At 29.9% G+C, this 21,199-nt stretch overlaps 1 protein-coding gene across 1 annotated transcript; it reads left to right on the top strand.

The window, feature by feature from the left end:
* The first annotated feature begins 3,118 nt into the window (after positions 1 to 3,118).
* On the top strand, positions 3,119 to 5,084 carry LOC120082806 (heavy metal-associated isoprenylated plant protein 3-like). Its single transcript, XM_039038129.1, has 5 exons — positions 3,119 to 3,279; positions 3,367 to 3,526; positions 3,915 to 4,159; positions 4,250 to 4,337; positions 4,421 to 5,084. Exons 1-5 carry the CDS (start codon positions 3,271 to 3,273, stop codon positions 4,882 to 4,884), a joined length of 966 nt encoding a protein of 321 aa, XP_038894057.1. The 5' UTR covers positions 3,119 to 3,270; the 3' UTR covers positions 4,885 to 5,084.
* The last annotated feature ends 16,115 nt before the right edge of the window (positions 5,085 to 21,199 follow it).

Consider the following 21,199-nt stretch of genomic DNA (forward strand, 5'->3'; position numbering starts at 1 on the left):
ATTTGAAAATTTAATAATTAACCCAACATATATATATAATGAAAAGACGATAATATGAATATACTAAGAAAAAATTATATAATTCTTTTAGCATAACACGTTAAAAGTTTCATATATTTTTAAATTTTCAATAAAAATTATGAAATTTCACATACATTGTATGTATTCTTAAATTAGCGGAGAGTTTTGATAATTAAATTTAGAAAACAACCAATTATGAGATTATAGTTCTCATCAAATAAAATTTTCATAAAAACATGGAGGACCCACAACATTTGGAGAACAAAGATTCATTTTTAGCATTTTTTTATATCTAGCATAGAGAAAAAGATATAATTATTATTATTATTATCAAGATTTGTTTTTCATGACATCTTTTCAAAATTTATTTTGCCCTTTTATCTGACACATACTTTTCCACTTTATAAGAATTTCCCAAGAAAATAAAATAAAGAAAACCCCATAAATAATCATTATTTCCATTATTTTTAATTTTCTATAGATGCCAACATCAAAACCAAAATAAAGTCATTAAAAAAATTTAATATAAGAAACATAATTGGTAGAAACGTTTAAATTAAAATGGTCAAAATTTCTTTACCCTTTTCGAGACTTCTCTTCTTGTGCTGTTTAATAATCATAACCACAAGTGATTATTATTCCCTTTTCATAAATGATCATTGTTCCCAATTTTAAATTTTCCATAAATGCTCACTTAAAAACCAAAACAAAGTCATTAAAATATTTAATATAAAAAACATAATTGGCACAAAGGTTTTAATTAATTTGGTCAAAATGTCTTTTACCCTTACATGAGTTAACTCACATCAATATATTCATACGTTCAATGAAAAATTTAATACCATGCATAATTTTCCACTAAAAATGAATATTTTACCATGGTATTAAAAGAAGGTTGGATGTTCATTTTTCTTTGATTTTTTTAATACAACATTATTAGAATGGAAGACCGAACCTCCAATCTCTAAAGTAAAGAGGAAGATCATGTTAATTATCGTTGAACTAAGCTCACTTTAGCATGATTTCACTTCTTCTTGTGATCTTTAATAATTATAACTATGTCTTCCATCTAACCCATGTACATCAATATATTTATAAGTTCAATTGCATAATTGTTACCTAAAATTAATAAGTTCTTTTTTCTTTTTAAAGTTGAACAATTACGAAAATGGGATACCAAATCATTGACCTTTGAGATGATTATTGATATCTTTATCGATTATAATATATAGGTCTTATTTAGTAACCACTTGATTTTTTGTAACCACGAAGTCTATAAACATTCATCCTACCTCTAAATTTCCTTTTTATCGTTTACTTTCTATCAATGTTTTAAAAATTCAAGTCAAGTTTTGAAACATTCTTAAAAGTTTGTTTTATTTTTGGAATTGGATTAAAAATGCAACTCTTTTACTCGAGAAATATGTCAAGCATGGTAAGAAATTGAGAGAAAATAGATTTAAAATTTAAAAACCAAACGAGCCTTAGGCTTTAGCTATGCTCAGATTGATGATTTAATATAGATTCTTTGAACTTGAATCTCACCCAACTATTGTTGAAATAGATTTATGTTATTAGGCTTTCACATTGTTTTTAAAGAAAACATTCAAATTAGTGTTAAACAAGACATTTTTTTAGACACAATTTAAGGTATATCTAATATCTAGACATAACCTTTAACAAATAAGGGTATCAAATTTTATAAGTTAAATATACCAAATGATCTCTAATATTTTTCTCTCAATTTGGTTTTTGATTTTTTTGAAATTCTCAATTTTACACTCAATGTAATAAATTCCCAATTAAGTCATTTCATAAAAAAAAATGTTAATAATAAGTTGATATATCATAAAATTAGTATTTTATAATCATATTTGGATTCTACGTATATAATTTTTTTAAAAGAAAATATTATAAAAAAAAAAAATAGGGGTGAAAGAGCCCACCAAAAATCAACCATAAATCACATTTTAGTGGATTAGATTTTGCTAATGAGCAAATTGGTTTCACAATTCAAATAAATAACATTTTAGTGACATGTTAGTTAAAAATTAATTAAACAATAATTTAACAAAAAATGAACTTTTTATCGACAATTTTTATAATTGAAATACTTAATTTAGATTAAGATTAAAATTGTAAAAGAATTGACAAATAAATTGAAAATCACTTAAAAAAACATTATTGGTTTTACAAATTCCTTAAATTTTAATTAAGTTTTATCCCTTGAACATTAAAATATATCAAATAGGTTCTTAAACTTTCACGATAGAGACTAAATTGTTATAAATAATTAAATAAATGTACTAAATTGTTATTTATTAGTCTAGAAGCTAAATTGTTACAAATTTGAAAGTACATAGACTAAATTGTTAACAATTAAAATTTAGGGACTAAATTATTATTTTCATGAAAGTTTATGGACCAAACCTATTTTTAATAAAATAATTTACAAAAGAAAAATAAATTTATCACGTGATAAATTATGATTTGAAATATTGGTTGGGATGTACAAAAATATATTCATCTAGATGCAAGAAGTATTTTTCTACTTTATATATAATCATAGTATTAAATTTCCATTGACATGTCGATATTTACTAGATTTCATGGGTTTGATATCGAAATGAAGGATGAATCAATATTTTCATAATATTGTAGAAAAATCACGAAACATAATAATTAAGCAACAAAATATAAATATAATATAAATAAAAGACATGTTAACTTGTTTAATAATTCTACCATGTTTGTTTACTAATTTAAATTTATTTTTTGAACTTTTCATTTTTATAATTTTTTTTTCAAAAATATCCATCGGTCAAAATTTTATCGTTATTTTCATCGAAATTTCCGTAAAATTGAGAGTTCAATATTTCCACATTTTAAAACTGGTATCTAACTCATTAACTTTTTTTTTTTTTAAGTAAATAAATCATTTGCTACATTTTTGCTTTTTTTTTTTGACAAGAAAAAAACTTTTTACAACTTTAACCAATATTGCCATTCATACATACATAACATAACATAACATCTATTCATCCATTTATATGATGACATGAGTATGCCACATGTGAAGGCAACGTCTTCATCATCATCATTCACCAAATGAAACCGCTTCCTCTGAAATTTCTCTCTCACACACACACTCGATTCTCTCGCTATAAATATTCTCCCTCTCTAAACGGTTTTCCATCTCTAATTTCTATTTTCTTTTGAAATTCATAAGAAAAAACTACCTGGGTTTCAATGGGAGAGGTTATTCTCTTCTTCCACTCGTTTCATCCTCTTAATTCTTTAGTATTTTCTTCTGTATGTGTTCATGGGTTTTCTCTCTGTTGTCAGGCTGTTCAGAAGAAGAAAAAGAACGAGAATGAGAACAATGGAGATGGAGGAGGAGGTGGGAAGAAAAAGGAAGAGATTCCATTCACTGTTGTTCTTAAGATCGACATGCATTGTGAAGGATGTGCCAACAAAATCACCAAATGTGTTAAAGGATTTGAAGGTATAATGACGATGGTCATGGCCATGGCGGATTTCTTTGTTCCTCTGTTTTTCTTCCCCTCATTCTGTTATCGCTTTGATTTTCACTTCGATTTTGATGGTTTTTTCCTTTTTTAGGTTTATGGACTTTGTCTTTTTCAATCCGTTTTAGATATAAACAAACATACATTTCATACTCTTCCGTTTTAGATTTTTCCCTTTCCGCCATTACAGAGCAGTGAATCGATAATGGCTCTGTTTTCGAACTGTGGAAAGAGAGGAAACAAAAACCCAAATCTGATTTCCATAACTAATTTTGTTTAGTCCATTTTCGTTGTGGAATTTTCCGTTATCGGCAATGCAAGAATCTGACACCATGAATATGGCTCTGTTTTTTGTTTGTTCTTCAGGTGTACAGTCTGTGAAAGCTGAGATTGATGGCAACAAATTGACAGTAACGGGGAAGAAAATAGACGCAACGAAACTCCGTGAGAAACTTTCAAATAAGACGAAGAAGAAAGTGGATTTGATTTCACCACAGCCCAAGAAGGAAAAGGACTCGAAGCCCAAAGATAAGATCGACGATGACCAGACTTCTTCCAATAACAACAAATCCGACAAGAAAACGGATGAGAATAAGAAGAAATCCAAAGAGGTAATTTGAAAAATCAACAAACCCCCAAATGAAAAATCGGTCCCCTTTGTGATTCTATTTGATTTTGTGTGTTGTTCTCTGTTTTTTCAGCCGCCGGTGACGACGGCTGTGTTGAAGGTTTCATTACACTGTCAAGGCTGTATAGAGAAGATTCAGAGAGTAACAACGAAATTCAAAGGTAAGAGATATAAATCAACAATTATTATCACTAAACAAGAACATGAATTCTGATTTAATTTGATTCGATTTGATTTCAAATAGGCGTTCAAGAGATGTCAGTGGACAGACAAAAGGATTTGGTGACAGTGAAAGGCACAATGGATGTTAAGGCCTTAAGTGGTAGCTTAACTGAGAGACTAAAACGGCCCGTTGAAATTGTCCCAATGAAGAAGGAGAAGGATAATAACAAAAACGAAGGTGGCGGCGGTGGCGGCGACAAGAAAGACCCTGCTGCCACCGGCGATGGCAATGGCAATGGCAATGGCGGAGGTAAGAAGAAAAAGAAAGGCGGTAACGGTGGTGGCGGCGGTGGCGACGGAAATGGTGGGGAAGATGGATGTGGAGGTAAAATGGAAGGGAACAAAATGGAGTATATGGGAATGGTAGGAATAGGGTATGGACACGGATACGGATACGGGTACGGGCCGGGTGGGCTTGTGGGGGAGAATTTACACGCACCACAATTGTTTAGTGATGAGAATCCAAATGCTTGTTTTATAATGTAAGAATGAATTTGGGGAAGAGAAGAAGAGAGGAGTGTAAAAAGTGAGAATAGTTTTTAGTAGTAGGAAAGAAAAAAAGAAGAAATGGGGTTTTTGTTTGGTTAGTGAGAAAGTTAAGAGAGAAAATGAAGGAAAATCCAATGGCTAATTGGTAAATTTGCTTAATTTTGTAGGGAATCAATGGAAGGGTTTGTTTGTTGTTATTTTGTTAGTTAATATTGGTGAGAGGAATTGATTCTCATTATATTCTCTTCATCTATTTCTATTTGTCTTTCACTATGCCATTTTATGTGTTTGTCAATATTTTACAAACACCATTTTTTTTTTTGCCAGTTGGTCCAGCCTGCAAAGGGAAAGAGGGAAATTTGAAATTTAACTATAAAATTACAGTTTAAAGTTCAAAAGTATAATTATGAAAAGTTGTTTGTTGTAAAAGTAGAGAATAATGAACTTAACTTTTTGAAATAAATTTAAAACATATGAAAGTCTTTCCTTTATTTTATAGTAGAAATTCATATATCATTTTGATCCTATTTTGTAATCATTTTGTTTTTTATTTTTGTTTTTGAAAATTAAGCCTATGACATTATTTATCCTTAAATTTCTTTATTTCTTATCTATTTTTTACCTATAAAAAAATTCAAACCAAATTTTAAGAACTAAAAAAAAAAAAAACAGCTTTCAAAAAGTTGTTTTTGTTTTTAGAATTTGTCTAAGAATTCAGCTATTGTACTAAGAAATTATCATAAGAAATATGAATTAAACAGACATAATTTTCAAAAGAAAAAAAAATGTACACCTTTATTTTTAAAAATTATGTCTATAGACACTATTTTCACTCCTAATTTTATTGTTTTGTTTTTTATTTTTTAGTAATGGTTTAAAAAACCAAGTCTAATTTTGAAAACAAAAAAAGTATCTTCTAAAAACTTATTTTTATTTTTGAAATTTGGTTAAGAATTCAATCGTTTTACTTAGAAACATACCACCAATCATGATAAGAAATTGAAAGGAAATAAACTTAAATTTTGGAAAAATTAAAAACAAAAAACAAAATGGTTACCAAATACCACATAAATTAAATCATGCTGACACTTGAGAATTGCTTACAGAAAGTTGTAGGGATAGAAAATTAATTTTCACCCTTTTTATTTTTTAAATGCCTATAAAAAAGGGCTTAAATTGGTAAAAAAAAGAAAAAAAAAACATATACAAATTTACTGTCCTAAACCTTATACAAATTTACTGTCCTATGTTTGTTTGATTGTATGTACCTTGTTTCACATGTCCTAATTCGTCTGCCCAATAGTAGCAAAGTAGAAAGTTGTTTGAAAATGTCATTTTAAATAAGTTTCTAATAATTATATGTACTATGTATAAAAAAAGGTATTATATGGGAGATAGTTTTCTTCCCATTTTGCCCTTTCTTTTTTTAATTATTTATTATAACTAACTAAATAGTTTCTTTTCCCTAAAAAAGAATGTTGGTTGATTGAAATAAATATACATTAAAATTAATAAAACATTAGTGTCCAAGTATATAAATTTTATGCTGTCCTTTTTTTATTTCTTATTTCGATTTCCTTAAATCATATAAGTTAAAAATAGGAGTTTTTGTTCTAAAAACCGGGGAGATTCGCCGAGTTTGTAGTAGGCAACCCAATCATATTTTTATTCTATTTGGATTTTGAATTTAAAATTTCAAAATATAGAATTATATTAAATAAAGATAAAAATATTTTAAAATACAGATTATAAAATTGGTTCTTTTTTTAAAAAAAATTAAAATATACATTATATAATGTATTATAAATTATATAATATTACAAATTAATAATGATACAAATTCTTTTAACATAAAACATATTCATAAATAAAATACTATTATTTATTGTCAAATAATATTTAGGAGCTGAGTAAAATCAGCTTTATTTAAATATTTTTTTAAATCATTGTTTAAATTAGAATCTAATTTCTGAATATATTATCAAACACCTATATAAAAAATATAAAATATAATTTTATTTTAGTTAAATTCGTTATTTTTAAATTTCTATTATTAGATTTCTCACCAAAGATTTTTTTTTTCTATTTCATTCCTTTTTTCCAGTGCTATTACCATATTGCATTTTAAAGACTAAAGGGTAAACATCTTAATATATCTAATAGCATGGTTCATCTATTCAATAATTGCATCGATAAATACTTTAATTTGCTAATATACTCATCAATAATTAAAAGATAGGACCATTAATATTATATTATATACTTTTATCAATCAACAATAAAGAATATTTTCAAATATAAGAAAAATGAGCTAACTTATTTACAAATAAAATAAATTGTCATCGTCTACATATTGATAGACATCTACCAGAATCTATCTATCTGTATCTACCATTGATAAATAGTGGTATTTTGTTATATTTGAAAATATTTTCAGTAGTTTTGCCATTTAAAGAAATTACCCTAATTTAATCGATATTTTCTTTTAAATTTATAAACTTAATTTTCATTTATATTTATTATGGATAAAGTTGGACTCGTGTAAGAATAAGAATAAACTAAGTTCATCGATAAGTGAACTCAAATGGAATAAAAACGAACTTTAGGACTAGAATACCAAACTCAAGGCCTAAACGAGCCTTGGGTTGGATGATCCACATCTAGAGTGCACGCGTGGGTTGCACCTTAGCCGCGATCAGTGATGAGGTTGAGACTAACCTTTTTAGTCCAAGGGTGTATAATTTGAATATTCATGACTCGATACTAAATTTGGAAAGAAAACGAGGACTCTACGAGCTCAAATTTAGAAAGAAAAAAGAGAAATCTAACATCATCTAATTTATATGTACGTCATTTTAACTCTAGAAGAAATTATTCAAGTCGAATTCTCTAAACTCTTGTTATCCTAAAATCTCTCACTAATTTATGAAGGAAGACACTCTAATGAATCTCGAACAAGTGTCTAAACTTTTCTTTGCATGGTCATGTCCCTAATCAATAAATTCATCCTTGAACATATATACAAATAAAAAATTATTTGGAAAAAGAAAGAAAAAAGTTGAAAAAAAAAAATAAAAATGGGAGGGAAGAAGAAAGGGGGCAATTATGGGATGAAAAATGTCAATGTCAAAATGGTTGTGTGGCTCCCAATTGTGTTAACAAAACAACCTTCATTATTGAAACCCCCTGAAAGAAAACTGGCAACTGCAAACAAAAAGAAAAGAAAAAAAGATTCTTATTTTCAAAATTCTCTTCCTAAATTATTTTGCATAATTCCAAATTCATCCTCTCACACTCAGCTTTCCATTTGTCTCTATTCCAATTTCTTTATCTATCTATTATATTGCTTTATATTTTATTATATTATTTTTAATCTCTCTCTCTCTCTCCCTCTCTCTAGAAATAACACTGAAAAGGTTGTTGGATGAGAGAGAAACCATGATTGGCTTACTCAATAGCTGAGACTGGGCCCCACTCTTCCCTCACCATACCCAAATGCAAATGCGCTCAATTTCTTATCTCCTCATTTTTTTTTTCTTAATCCACTTTTTCTTTATGTATATATTTATTTTAAAAATAAATAAATAAAAATAAAAATATTTATTGATATAATAAAAATAAAATATTGATAGACGTATTATCAGTGATAGATTTATATCAATTTGTATACTTCAATCAATTTCCATCAACCTCTATCAAAGAAAATTATAATTTTACTATTTTGTGTAAATAATTTTCTTATTTTTCTATTTTTAAAAATTCCCTTTTATTTTCCTTTTATCATTTTTGTTTTTGCTCAAAAACCTAATTCTATTGTTAATATACTTATATTTCATTTATGATTTAAAAAAAAAAAAAAACTGGACTAATTCTTTTATATTTAGTAAATAATCTAGGGCAAAATATAAAAAAATATATATATAAATTTAAGATGGAAGTATATATGATATCTTTATTTTAAAGAGTGATTTTAAAATATAATTTACGAGAAAAAATTATGAAAATTTTGATAAGTCTATTTTAGTTGTTATCGTCAATAACAATCATTTAACACATTTACCAAATAACTTACTTTTTCCAGTTTAAAATCGAAATTTAACCAATACTAATTTATTGTTTTACCCTAATTTCTTAAAAAAAAAAAAAAACAATTATTGGTAATTATTCTAAAAGTTACACCAAATTCAATCCAAGCCCTAATTTAGTTGTTCTACCCAATAGGGTTGTCAAAAATCCCTACGGATCCCTGTCCTGATTGAGACGGAGAATTCTCGATTTGACTGGGAATGAGGTCAAACTGGGGAATTATAACTTGATCCCCAGTCAGGAATGGGGAGGGTATCCTCATCTCGATTTTTTATTTTATTATTTATATATATATATATATATTTTAATTTTATAAATAAGTATATATAATATAATAATTGATATATATGGCCCTATATGTATATATGTGAATTTTGTAAATAATTATATAATTATATATATTACAAAATCAGTGGAGAATCCCCGTTTCCGTCCCCACATTCAATTGATGAGGATGGGAGTGGAGATGGAGAAAATATACCTACGGAGATGGGGATGGGGAATCTCCTCGCCCTGCCCTGATTTCATTGCCAATCCTACTACCCGGTTAACTTCTAAAATTAATTTGGAAATAAATTTCAAACCCTAAATTGTTGGCAAGTGGAGGAAAAGGGAGAGAGAGATAGAAGAGAGATATTTTTACTTTTTACTTTTTATTTTAAAAATATAAACAAGGTGAAAAAATTTCATAATAAATTTTAGTTGTATACTGAATCGAAAATATTATCTTGTCACTTAGAAATCAACCTAATCCCTGCATATTTTAAGCCAATTAAAACAAAATATCAAAATGGTTTTTCTTTTTCTTTTTTTTTTAAATCAACCATAACATAAAATATTTTTTTCAAAACTAAAATAGAAAATTTAGAGGACAATTATTTTAAACGGTAAAACTGCTAAAAATAGTTTTAAGTATAATAAAATATCACTGTCTATTAACGATAGACCGCAATATACATTTATCACTAACACCGATAGATGTTTACGTGGTCTATCGCAGTCTATCATTTATAAATAATAAAATTTTACTACATTCATAAATGAGTTTTTTCATTTTATTTTATTTAAAAATAACCTAAATTTAAAAATGAAAATAGAATAATTGAAATTAGAGATAAATATTAGAGAAAGAGTCAAACTTCAATTAAATTATTGGAAATGACACATATTATGCACAACAAACTTTTAGCACAAACAACCAACTCGTGAGTGGTTAATGGTCAATATCGTCCAAAAACGTACATCCTTTTTGTACACTCTTTTTTTGGGAAAGAAAAATAAGTACTCCTCTTAAGTAATTAAATTAAATGAAATATTTAATATCATACTTCAAATTTTATTTGTTAAATCCCTAACTTTTAAGATTGGTATCCTTTTAGTTAACTTTCAAATTATAATAATCTTTATGTATTTGAATTTTTTTTAACAAAATTGCAAATCTATAAACACAAAATTGAAAATTTAAAAATCTTATCAAAAGTTGAGTGACAAAATAGGCACAAATATCAAAGCTCAACGTTAAACTTTTAAACAAATGTTACTTTTGTGAATGTGTAAAAGGAATGATGAGAGATGAGGAAAAAAAAAAAAAAAAAACTTTTTTGGTCTCTATGTTTTAGATTTAGTTTCTATTTGATAATTAACTTTTAAACTATTACACTTTGACTCCAAAGTTTTGAGTTTAGTTTCCATTTTGGTTTTTAAATTTTAAAATGTTGCATTTTTATCTTTGAGATTTGAGTTTCATTTTAGGAACTAAAAGGTAAGGATAAAAAGATATTAAAAAGGTTTAAATACTAATTTGGTCCCTATACTCTTAGTTTTGGTTCATTTTGGTTCATATACTCTTAAAATGTTAATTTTTGTCTTTGTACTTTTAACTTTGGTTCATTTTAGTTCTTATACTTTTAAAAGTTAACAATTTTGGTAATTTTTTTTTCATTTTCATTTCATTTTTAAGAGATCAAAACGTTCAATTTTTGAAAGTTTGATGACTAAAATGAACCAAAGTTGCAAGTAGAAGAACTAAAATAAACACTTTGAAAGTTGAAAGACCAAAAAGTACCAAATTTAAAAATATATGAATCAAAATGAACATTTGAAAAGTATAAGAATTAAAATCAATATTTTAAAGTAGAATGACTAAAATGAACCAAAATAAAAAGTACATGAGCAAAAATAGTATTGAAACCTTTTCAAAAAAGATGTTAAAAGAGTTTAAATACTACTTTGGTCTCTTATACTCTAAACCTTGGTTAATTTTGGTTTTTATACTTTTAAAAAATGACTACTTCGATCTCTTCATTTTTATTTTCATTTCATAGATCAAAATGATCACTTTTTAAAAGTTTGATAATTGAAATGAATCGAAGTTGAAAATAAAAGAACAAAAATGAATATTTAGAAAATATGAGAAAAAAAAGAATCGAATTTAAAAGTATAGAAACCAAATAGAATATCTTAAAAACAGAGGGACGTAAATAAAAAATTGGAGAGGGTAAATAGTATCGAAAGCTATCTCAAAAGAAGGGAAGGGTGAAAGTGGAAAATTGAGGGTACCCTAGAAAAGAAGGGTACAAAATGGTAGGTTTGTATAGAGAGGGGCAGTGTGGTGTAAGGTAGAGGGAGGGCTTTAGTGGGAGTTTGTAAAGTGCTTCTCCTCCTTCTCTCCAATTCCAAAAGGACAATATGTCCTTTTACTTCAAAACACTTTGTCCATTCTTTTGTACCAAAAGATCCCTCCCTTTTTCTTTTCTTTCTTTCTTTCTCTTTTATTATGATTATTCTTTTTTGTGAAATCTTTTTGTTTTCCACTTCCATTTTTCACTTTCCCTCCTCATTACATTACACACCAAACCCTCGTACACTCATCACCTTGGAAAAGCACTTTTTTTTTTTTTTTTTTTTCAAATATCTATTTATACCCCTAAAATTTAAAAGTTATATCAATTTAACTTTTGTATGTGTATTAGTTTACACTCTTAGTTAGATCCTGATTCAGAAATATCATGTCAAACTTATACTCTATATTGATTAAACCACTAAGAATCCATGTAGAACCTTCATTATGATTATTTTTAATATCATCAATGAATTATCTCTCACATGTGTGTTGAATTCTTCGGTTGTCAATTTCATAAAATGGGTGATTAAAATAACTGTATGAATGATCCTGAAAGGAAATCCTAACTGAGAGTCATTGATTCACATATGAAAGTTTTTTTGTTTAATTGATATAGTTATAAATCTCATATTATGTTTTTTCGAAATGTAACCGAGTGTAAATTGATATAATTGTAAAATTCCATGATTTTAATTAATATAATTATTATTTCCTCAACAAAAAAGAATTGATACATTATTGATTCAAAAACTTTAAGATTTTGATTAGTGTAACTCCCAAAGTTAAAAAATATAAATTGATATTTTTTTTTCCTACTTCTAAAACATTCTCTCTTGTTTACCATATAACTATTTTTGTTGCAAGCTTAATTTTCAAAAATAAAGATAAAAATTAAATGGTTTCCAAAAGGTGCCTAAATTATTTGTTATCAAACGGGCACGAGCATATATTATTATTATTATTATTATTATTATTTAGTTTTCAAGATTTTGCCTAGTTTTTTTTTTTTTTTTTAAACATCCGTAAACAGTAAGTAAGAAAATAAAGAAATCATGGGTAGAGTTAGTGCTTATAAACTTAACGATAACACTTAGAATGTGATATCTCGCTCAATTAAACTCAGGATCACTAAGTTATTTAATGTGTTTAATTGATGATTTTGTAGGTATCAAGTATTTGAGAGGTAAAATTGAGGGTTATGGTGAAAATGAACTAAAATGGATCAATTTGGAGCCCTAACAAAACAACTGAGTCAAAGGGAAGTGAAAAAGACAAAAGGAAAAAAAAAACCCTAAAAGGGCTAGTATCATGGCATTTCAAGGCAAAATGTGCATTTTAGGACAATGTTGTAGTGCTCCCCTATGAAACTATTGCGCTATCGAGACAAAGAAGCAAAGTGCACAGATGAAACATCGGGTCCTTCGTATTTTCTATAAATATATTGTCAAGTATAGGTCAAATGTAATTTTCAAGCTCCTCTAATCTTTTCCTCTGTTCTTTATCACTTTTAGTCTATATTTCATCCTTGGAGATTAACATTGTCCATGAGAAGATTGTTTAACATGATTTATGGCAATGGTAAGTTCTTTCTAGTTTCGGATTAGGTTACAAACTCATTTAAATTGGTTGAGAAAACTTGTATTTTCCGAAACTATGCGATTTTGAATGCATTATAACTTCAATGCTTTGAAACTATGAATGACTTCCTTCGTTTTTTCATTGTTAGGTTAGAGATTCATACGTGAGATATAACCTTACATGAATTGCCATGTAACACAAATCAAAGCATGCTTGTGTGTAGATTGATTGACTGTTTAGAATAGTCCATTTACAACATTGCATGGTTGGTTCAATTCAAGAACAAAATCGATTAGCAACTTAGGCTATCCAAGTCCAACCATCTTAGTGAAATTCCCTCGTCGTATGCGAATGTTTTATTTTTATGGATGCTATCTGTTAGACTTGACAAATCCAGAAGCTAGTTGTTGTGTTGTAGAAACCACTATCTTGAAAGCAAATTTGGCACGACTGTGGTGTGAATTGTTCTTGTCGATTGCTCCTCAAGGTTAACACAACGCCCCCTTCAGATGTGCACTCATCGGACAAAAGGTTGGAATTACAACAAGAGACATGTTTGCTCAGAGTCGGAGGAGAAGATCGGTGAAGAAGAGAACACTAAAATAAGGATGTAAAGAACCAATTTTCCAGATCTGGGAACTATGGTTTTATAAAGCAATTGTAGAAGAAGACGGAGGTCAATGATCATAAATAAATTTAGATATGGGAAATAATTGCATCATAAAAAATCCTAAATATTTTTATTCTTAAAAAAAATTAGCATTTAAGATTTTGTAAAAAGTTAAGAAAAAAAAGAAATAAAACTATTTTTATTTTTTTCGCATCATGCTCGATTATCCGAAACCAAACCCAGTTCACTCGTCCGATCTGACGTGTGGTGAAAGGAGTTATACTTCATGATTTGAATGTTTTTCTCTGCTCAAGGTCCCTTTGTTGGGATTCTTCACAATAAACTTTTACAAGTCCCTAGAAGTGGTCTTCTATATATACCATCTACTCACTCCTTAATTCTCCAATGTGGGACAAGTGAAAGGTGCTACTCCCATACGCCTTTGTAGGCCTTGGGCCTAAAGTGTATGTGAGTCATTCCCAAACAGTCCCTCATGAATGACCTACAGGCTGGAAAAATGATAGAAAGAAGATGATTATGAGCAATGGAATAATAATATACTTAAGCATCAATATCTTGTGATTTGAATTAATGCATAGTGAAGTGGGGTAGCAACTGCATTCACATAGGTGAGTTACCTCTTGAACTTCAATTCTGGTTGAGACTCCCCACAACATGTTTCAATCATTTAATTTCTCTTTTGATTTCACAATAAAGTCATGCATACAAAGCCATTTGGGCTATTCACATAGAACCTTGGGTCATCATGAAAGCTCTAGAAAGAGACCCTCTAACTCTTTCATAGAAGGCAGCTCACACCTTCACTTTCACATTAAATGTTTCATCAAGTCTATCACAATAGATCACTCAAAATTGAGCTATAAAGACTTTAGAGATTATCTATCAAATCTATCGCAATAGACCATCCAACATAAAGGGTTGTGGATCACTCACAAATTATCCATCTAGTCTATCGCAATAGACCACCTAAAATAAAAGGCTATGGATTACATGAAGGGTTTGAGTCTCATACTAGTTGAAGACTCTAGGATTATTCTCTTTGTTAGGCCTTTGGTGAGAGGATCTGCTAAATTCTTCTCAATCCTTATATACTCTAAAGAGATAATTCCTTCCTTCAATAGTTGTTTCACAGCTCTATGTCTCAAGCAAATATGCCTTCTTTTGTCATTATACACACTATTCTTTGCAATACTTATGGCAGTATGTGAATCAAAATGCAAAGATACTAGTACAGAAGCCCCACACAGTGGCACATCTCTTAATAGACTTTTTAGCCACTCTGCTTCTTGTCCAGCTAGCTCAAGTGTATAAGCTCTGACTCGTGGTGGATCGTCCTATACAAGTTTGTTTAGCTGATTTTTATGAAATAGCTCCTCCACCTAGTATAAATATGTATACACTAGTGGAACTTACTTTGTCGTTATCTATTACCCAATTTACATCACAATATCCTTCTAACACTACAAGAAAATTATTGAAATGCAGACAAAAATCCATTTTACTGCTGAGATACCATAGCAAACGACGAAGTATTGTCCGATGATCCTTATTAGAATAATGAGTGTATCTACTTAGTCTACTCATAGCATATTCAACATCGAGCCTAGTATAGTTCATTAAAAACGTAATAACGTAATACTACCCATAACTTTTGCATACTCAAGCTGAGAGACACTTTCACCCTTATTCTTCTTAACACTCATACTAGGATCATAGGGTGTTCTTACAGGTATAACATCAAAACTATCAAATCTCTTTAACAACTTTTCAATATAGTGTGATTGACATAAAGAGAAACCACTTTCAGTTTTTCTTATCTTAATACCACGTATCACGTCAACCTCATCTAAATCTTTCATTTCAAATTGTGAGGATAGAAATAACTTGGTGTTGATAATTATATCTATGTTTGTACCAAAGATCAATATATCATCAACATACAAACAGATAATTACACAGTCACCTCCAATGACTTTGAGTAAATACAAGTGCCAGAACAGTTTACCTTAAAACCATATTTTACCAAAGTGTTGTTCAAATTTTCATACCATTGTTTAGGAGCTTGTTTCAGAAAATCTTTGTAAGTTTGTAGACCTTGACCAACAACAATAAAGCCTTTTGGTTATGTTATATATAATTCCTCTTCTAAGTTCTCATTGAGGAATGTCATATTTACATCCATTTCATGTATTAGAAGGTCACGTATGGCAACATAGGCAATCAAAGATCTAATAGTGGCTATTTTAGTCACAGGTGAATAAGTATCAAAATAGTCTATGTCTTGCTTTTGTGTGTATCTCACAACCACTAGTCTAGCCTTAAAATTATCTATTGTACCATCTAGTCTCATTTTTTTCTTAAATATCCATTTATGCCTAGTAGCTTTATTTCCTTTAGGTAGTTCCACTAATTCCCATGTTTGATTCATAACTAAAGAATCTAATTCGCTCTTGACTGCCTCTTTCTAAAAATTAGAATCTACTGAGCTTAAATCTTTTCTATATGTGTTTGAATCCTCATCTATTAAGTACATGCAAGCAAATTGATTGTCTATTTTATTAAAATTTTCAACTAGAAAGGTAGTTAGAAAATCAAGTCCAAAATCCTTACTAACCTTTTGTCTTTTACTTCTTCTAGACTCTAATTCAAGTGTGTAATTAGGGCTAGAAAGAAGGAGTTTAGATATTTGATCGATGCTTGAAGTACTAGCGATTTGATCATTGAGTGAATTATCTATTGATTTATTACCATTTTTAATCATGGAAAAAATATGCTCAAAGAATACAACATCTCTATATTCACACAGTGAATGATCACTTAAACACATAAACCAATATGCAGCACTATTATTTGTATAACCAATAAAAACACAATCAAAAGTTTTAGATCCTATCGTAGGTTCCTTGAATTCTGGATATGCTACCTTAGCTAAGCACCTCCATACTCTTAAGTAATCTAGGTTAGGTAGGTAACCCTTTCATAACTCGTAGGGAGTCTTATCCCATTTTTTGTGAGGAACCCTGTTAAGAATAAAACAGGAAGAAAGCACAACTTCCCTCTACATATTATCAAATAATCCAGAACTTAATAACATAGGATTCATCATCTCTTTTAAAGTTCTATTCTTATGTTCTTCTATGCCATTTTGTTAAGGTAAATACGGAGCAGTTACTTCATGAATGATGCTGTTTAATTCATAAAATTCTTTAAGGAATGTGTCACTATATTCACCTCCCATATCAGATCTAATTCTTTTTATTTTTCTATCTAATCGATTTTCTACTTCAACTTTGAATTTCAAAAACATGTTACTAGCTTCATCCTTTGAATTTAGAAGGTAAATTTTTGTATATTTAGAATAATTGTCACCAAAAGATATATTATATTTTTTACTATCTCTACTCTCAGTGTTTCTAAAATTAACTAGATCTATGTGAATTAGCTCAAGTAATTTTGTACTACGTGTTGTTATTGATTTAAATAGCTTTTTCACACATTTTGCTTCTTTATAAATTGGGCATCTATTATTTTCAATTGAATCAGATACATTAATTAGATGCAAATTTTTAAGCCTTTTAATTGATGCAACATTAACATGTCCTAATCTACCATGCCATACATCAGGTGATTCAACCATATAAGCAATTTGAGAGACATTTTCATTCATGGAAATATGAGTAGAAACAACATTAAGAATAAACAGACTACCAAACAGATATCTCTTACCAACAAAGTCATCATTTTTTGTGATGATAGCCTTGTTAGCTTCAAACACAATCCTAAGCCTTGCTTTGTTCAATAGATTCCCCAACTCCAAATTCCTACACAAAGAAGGAACATACAATATATCACTAAGGGATAGAGTTTTTCCAGAAGTAAGTTTCAATAAAATCTTCTCTTTTCCAAGAACACCAGCGGCTGTCGAATTTTCCATGAAAACACATTCGCCATCATTGGTCTCTTGGAAGTCGTAGAAAAGATCCCGATTAGAGCAAAAAATTCCTTGATGCACCAATGTTTAGGATCCAATTTGATTTGTTATCCACCAGATTTGCCTCCACGACCACTGCAACAATGATATTGTTCTCGATAACATTGGTCTATAGGACTAGTTTAGCAGCAACACAATTTTGATCTGTCCTTCTCCGTTTATGCATTATTCTACTTATTGTTTTTGTCATCTTATTTGATTGAGTATTGATTTTGTAAAGACAATCAGTTTCTTTATAAATTCACATATTTTATCTATCTCACTTCGCCACTGTTTATTTCTTGTTTTATGTTAGATGCATCTATAACTTCATGCAAAATCCAATTCTAAACACTTAAGCCAATTAAATCACTTGGTAAAAGTAGTTTTAGCTTAAATTATTCGAGAGAATAAGCAAGCCAGCATTAAGTTAGAAATACTTAGTACATCTAGAGATAGACGCACTGGTGTTTTATTGCAACCTGTGACTGACGCATACATCCTAGAGATAGGTATTGTATGACATTCGCATTGAGAAGTGCCGAATAGAAGTCTAACGCATAGACCGAGATAAGAAAGTCATCTCATCCGCATCATATTCTTGTTCGTGTACATCTAACTTAGATCGATGCATATCCCCTACATCAAACTCCATTTTCACACAACCCCTTATTTTCTATTGACCCTTTTGTATCTTCTTGCACGCACACAGTAGCTTAGTGTAAATAACTCATTTCTACATTCACTTAGGATATTTCTACAACAGTTACAACGCAAGGTCTACGTTAGCTTTAATCTGAATCCCTGAGTTCAACCCTGGACTTATCAGGAACCTGAGTTGGATTTATACTTGGATCTGATTTAGGAAAACTTGAACGCCTATAGAGGAGTGCCATGCATCCCGTTGCACATCACTACCACATCACTAACGCATCAACGCATCATTCACATTTGCACTTATTTTTCTAATTACTTTATACAATACACTCCTAAGCTCACATCACGAATTCAACGAACACCTTTCGCTGGGTGCACTGGTAGGATTTGTGTCTAGGTTTCCTATAGATATAGCCAATTACTTTAGATTTATCTATTCGTCCACTAATGGCCTTAAATTGACTATTCTTCTGCGATGTCTTTGCTATTTATTTCCCTTTGTTTTTTTTAACTTGTCTTTCACATTTGAATATTCAACAAGGATAGCATTACCCAAACTAACAAATAAAGAATTTAGCTTATCTTTCTATCTGTTCACCTCTTCGGTGCGTATTTGACTAATCAACTTCTGCAGCGTCAACTTTCTCTTTTTGTGCTTCAGGTGGTTACGGTATTCACTCTAAGATGGCGGAAAATTTTTAAGCAACACATTTTCTTGAAGAATCTCGCACATCTTCATGCCTTTAGGTAGGATATTGGATACCAAATTTTTGTACTTGTGAACTTGCTCCATCATAGTTTGTCATCCAACATTTAGAATTGCGGCCACTTGTAGACTGTGTATTTTCTTCTGCCTTCGTTGTCACCTTCATATCTGAATTTTAGGGTATTCTAGCATCCATGGCGCGAACTGGATCAGTAGTGGCTTCTTTGGAAGTTACCAGATCAGTGACGACAGTAGCATCCTTGGAAGACGTAGAATCTAGCATGGCAGTAGCATCTTTGTCAGGGCTGTACATGCTGAGAATGTAGTCTACCTCAAACTGCTCAAAGAAGATCAGCAACTTCTGGGACCAACATCGGTAATTAGTTCTGTCGAGCAGCTCCAACTTGGAAAGATTTGAGAGAACTTTCCAGGATTTGATTAACATAGATAAAAATTTTCTTTCAAATTATTAGACATCGATAAATCCGAAAGCTAGTTATTTTGTCGTGGAAACCACTGTCTTGAAAGCAAATTCGGCATGACCGTGGTGCAAACCATTCTTGCAGGTTGCTCCCTAAGCTTAACACAACACCCCTTTTAGATGTGCACTTGTCAAACGGAGGGTTAGAATCACAGCGAGAGAAATGTTTACTCAGAATTAGGGGAGAAGATCAGTGAAGAAGAGAAAGCTGAAACAGGGATGCAAAGAACTGATTTTCTAGATCTGGGAACTCTAGTTTTGTAAAGAAATTGTAGAAGAAAAAGGAGGTTTTAGGTCAGGAAAATAATTGCATCATTAAAAATCCTAAACGTTTTTATTTTTAAAATAATTAACATTTAAGATTTTGTCAAAAGTTAAAAAAATAAAAAATAAAACTATTTTTTCGTGCAAACGCGGTTACCCGAACCCCATCAATCCATCTGTTCGAACAGAGGCGATGATGGTGCGAGTATGGTGAAAGGGTTATACTTCCACCACCAACACACTTTTACAAGTCCCTAGAAGTGGTCTTCTATATATACCATTTACCCACTCCTTAATTCTGTGGAACAAGTGAAAGGTATTACTCCCATGTGCCTTTATGGACATTGGGCCTAAAGTGTAAGTCGGTCATTCCTGACAGCGGCACACAAGCATACGTATCGAAGTAATAAAATCTTGATTAAGGTATCGTCATCAAGAATTGGGTTTGAGGAATTTTTAGTTAGCTATCGTTAAACTCAAGCCAATTTCATTTGGACACACGAAAAGAGAAGTTTGTTATTGAAGCTTAATTAAACAGGAAAACAAGACTACCAATTCAATCAGATAATGGTTTTAGGGTTTTTTTTGCTATGAATTCGAATCAGTTATTAACATTTGGATCAAATGTTTAGATTGAATGAGCCTAGAAGTCTACGATCAAGGTATCCTTTTTCAAGCTCAACCTATTCTAGCATAATTAAAACAAATTTAATTTCTTCCTTAATGTTACAACGATGCCACATTATTGTTCATTTGTTTTCAACCCCTATTATCCTCTAATCATTCTCATACATTACTGAGTAACAGTTTAATTGCTTAGTTCCAGTCAAACATCTCTTTCTCAAGTAGAAAATTTAGCCTAACATATATTCGTTTAATGGGCAGTCAAATAAATAGATTCATGCGGAGAAATTAAAATTCAACCATCAGACAATCGATTCAAACATCAAAGAACTAGTCAATTGAATCTATAGCAAAAATAACACCCTAGAATTAAGAGATTTAGGTACTCATGTTTACAAAAAAAACTAGAGATCTAATACAAAAAATTGCCATAACGAACAAGGAAGAAAGATAGAAAGGTAACACGATCTCCCTTCACTATCGTTATGTCACGATCTCGATCTCTTTAACCTTTATTGTTGAGTTTTGGATTGATCTCTAATTATAGCTTCATTCTCCAGAGGGTCTCTCTCAATTTTAGGTCTAGAATCTCACAGAATTGGCTTCTTTTTCAAATGATGGTTGAAGATTTATTTTATCAGCAACACTTCTAACATTGCAAGGCTATAAGCAGTGTCGCGACGCTGGCGTAA

This window comes from Benincasa hispida, chromosome 8 (genome assembly GCF_009727055.1).
Source record: "Benincasa hispida cultivar B227 chromosome 8, ASM972705v1, whole genome shotgun sequence".
Taxonomy (NCBI): Eukaryota; Viridiplantae; Streptophyta; class Magnoliopsida; order Cucurbitales; family Cucurbitaceae; genus Benincasa; species Benincasa hispida.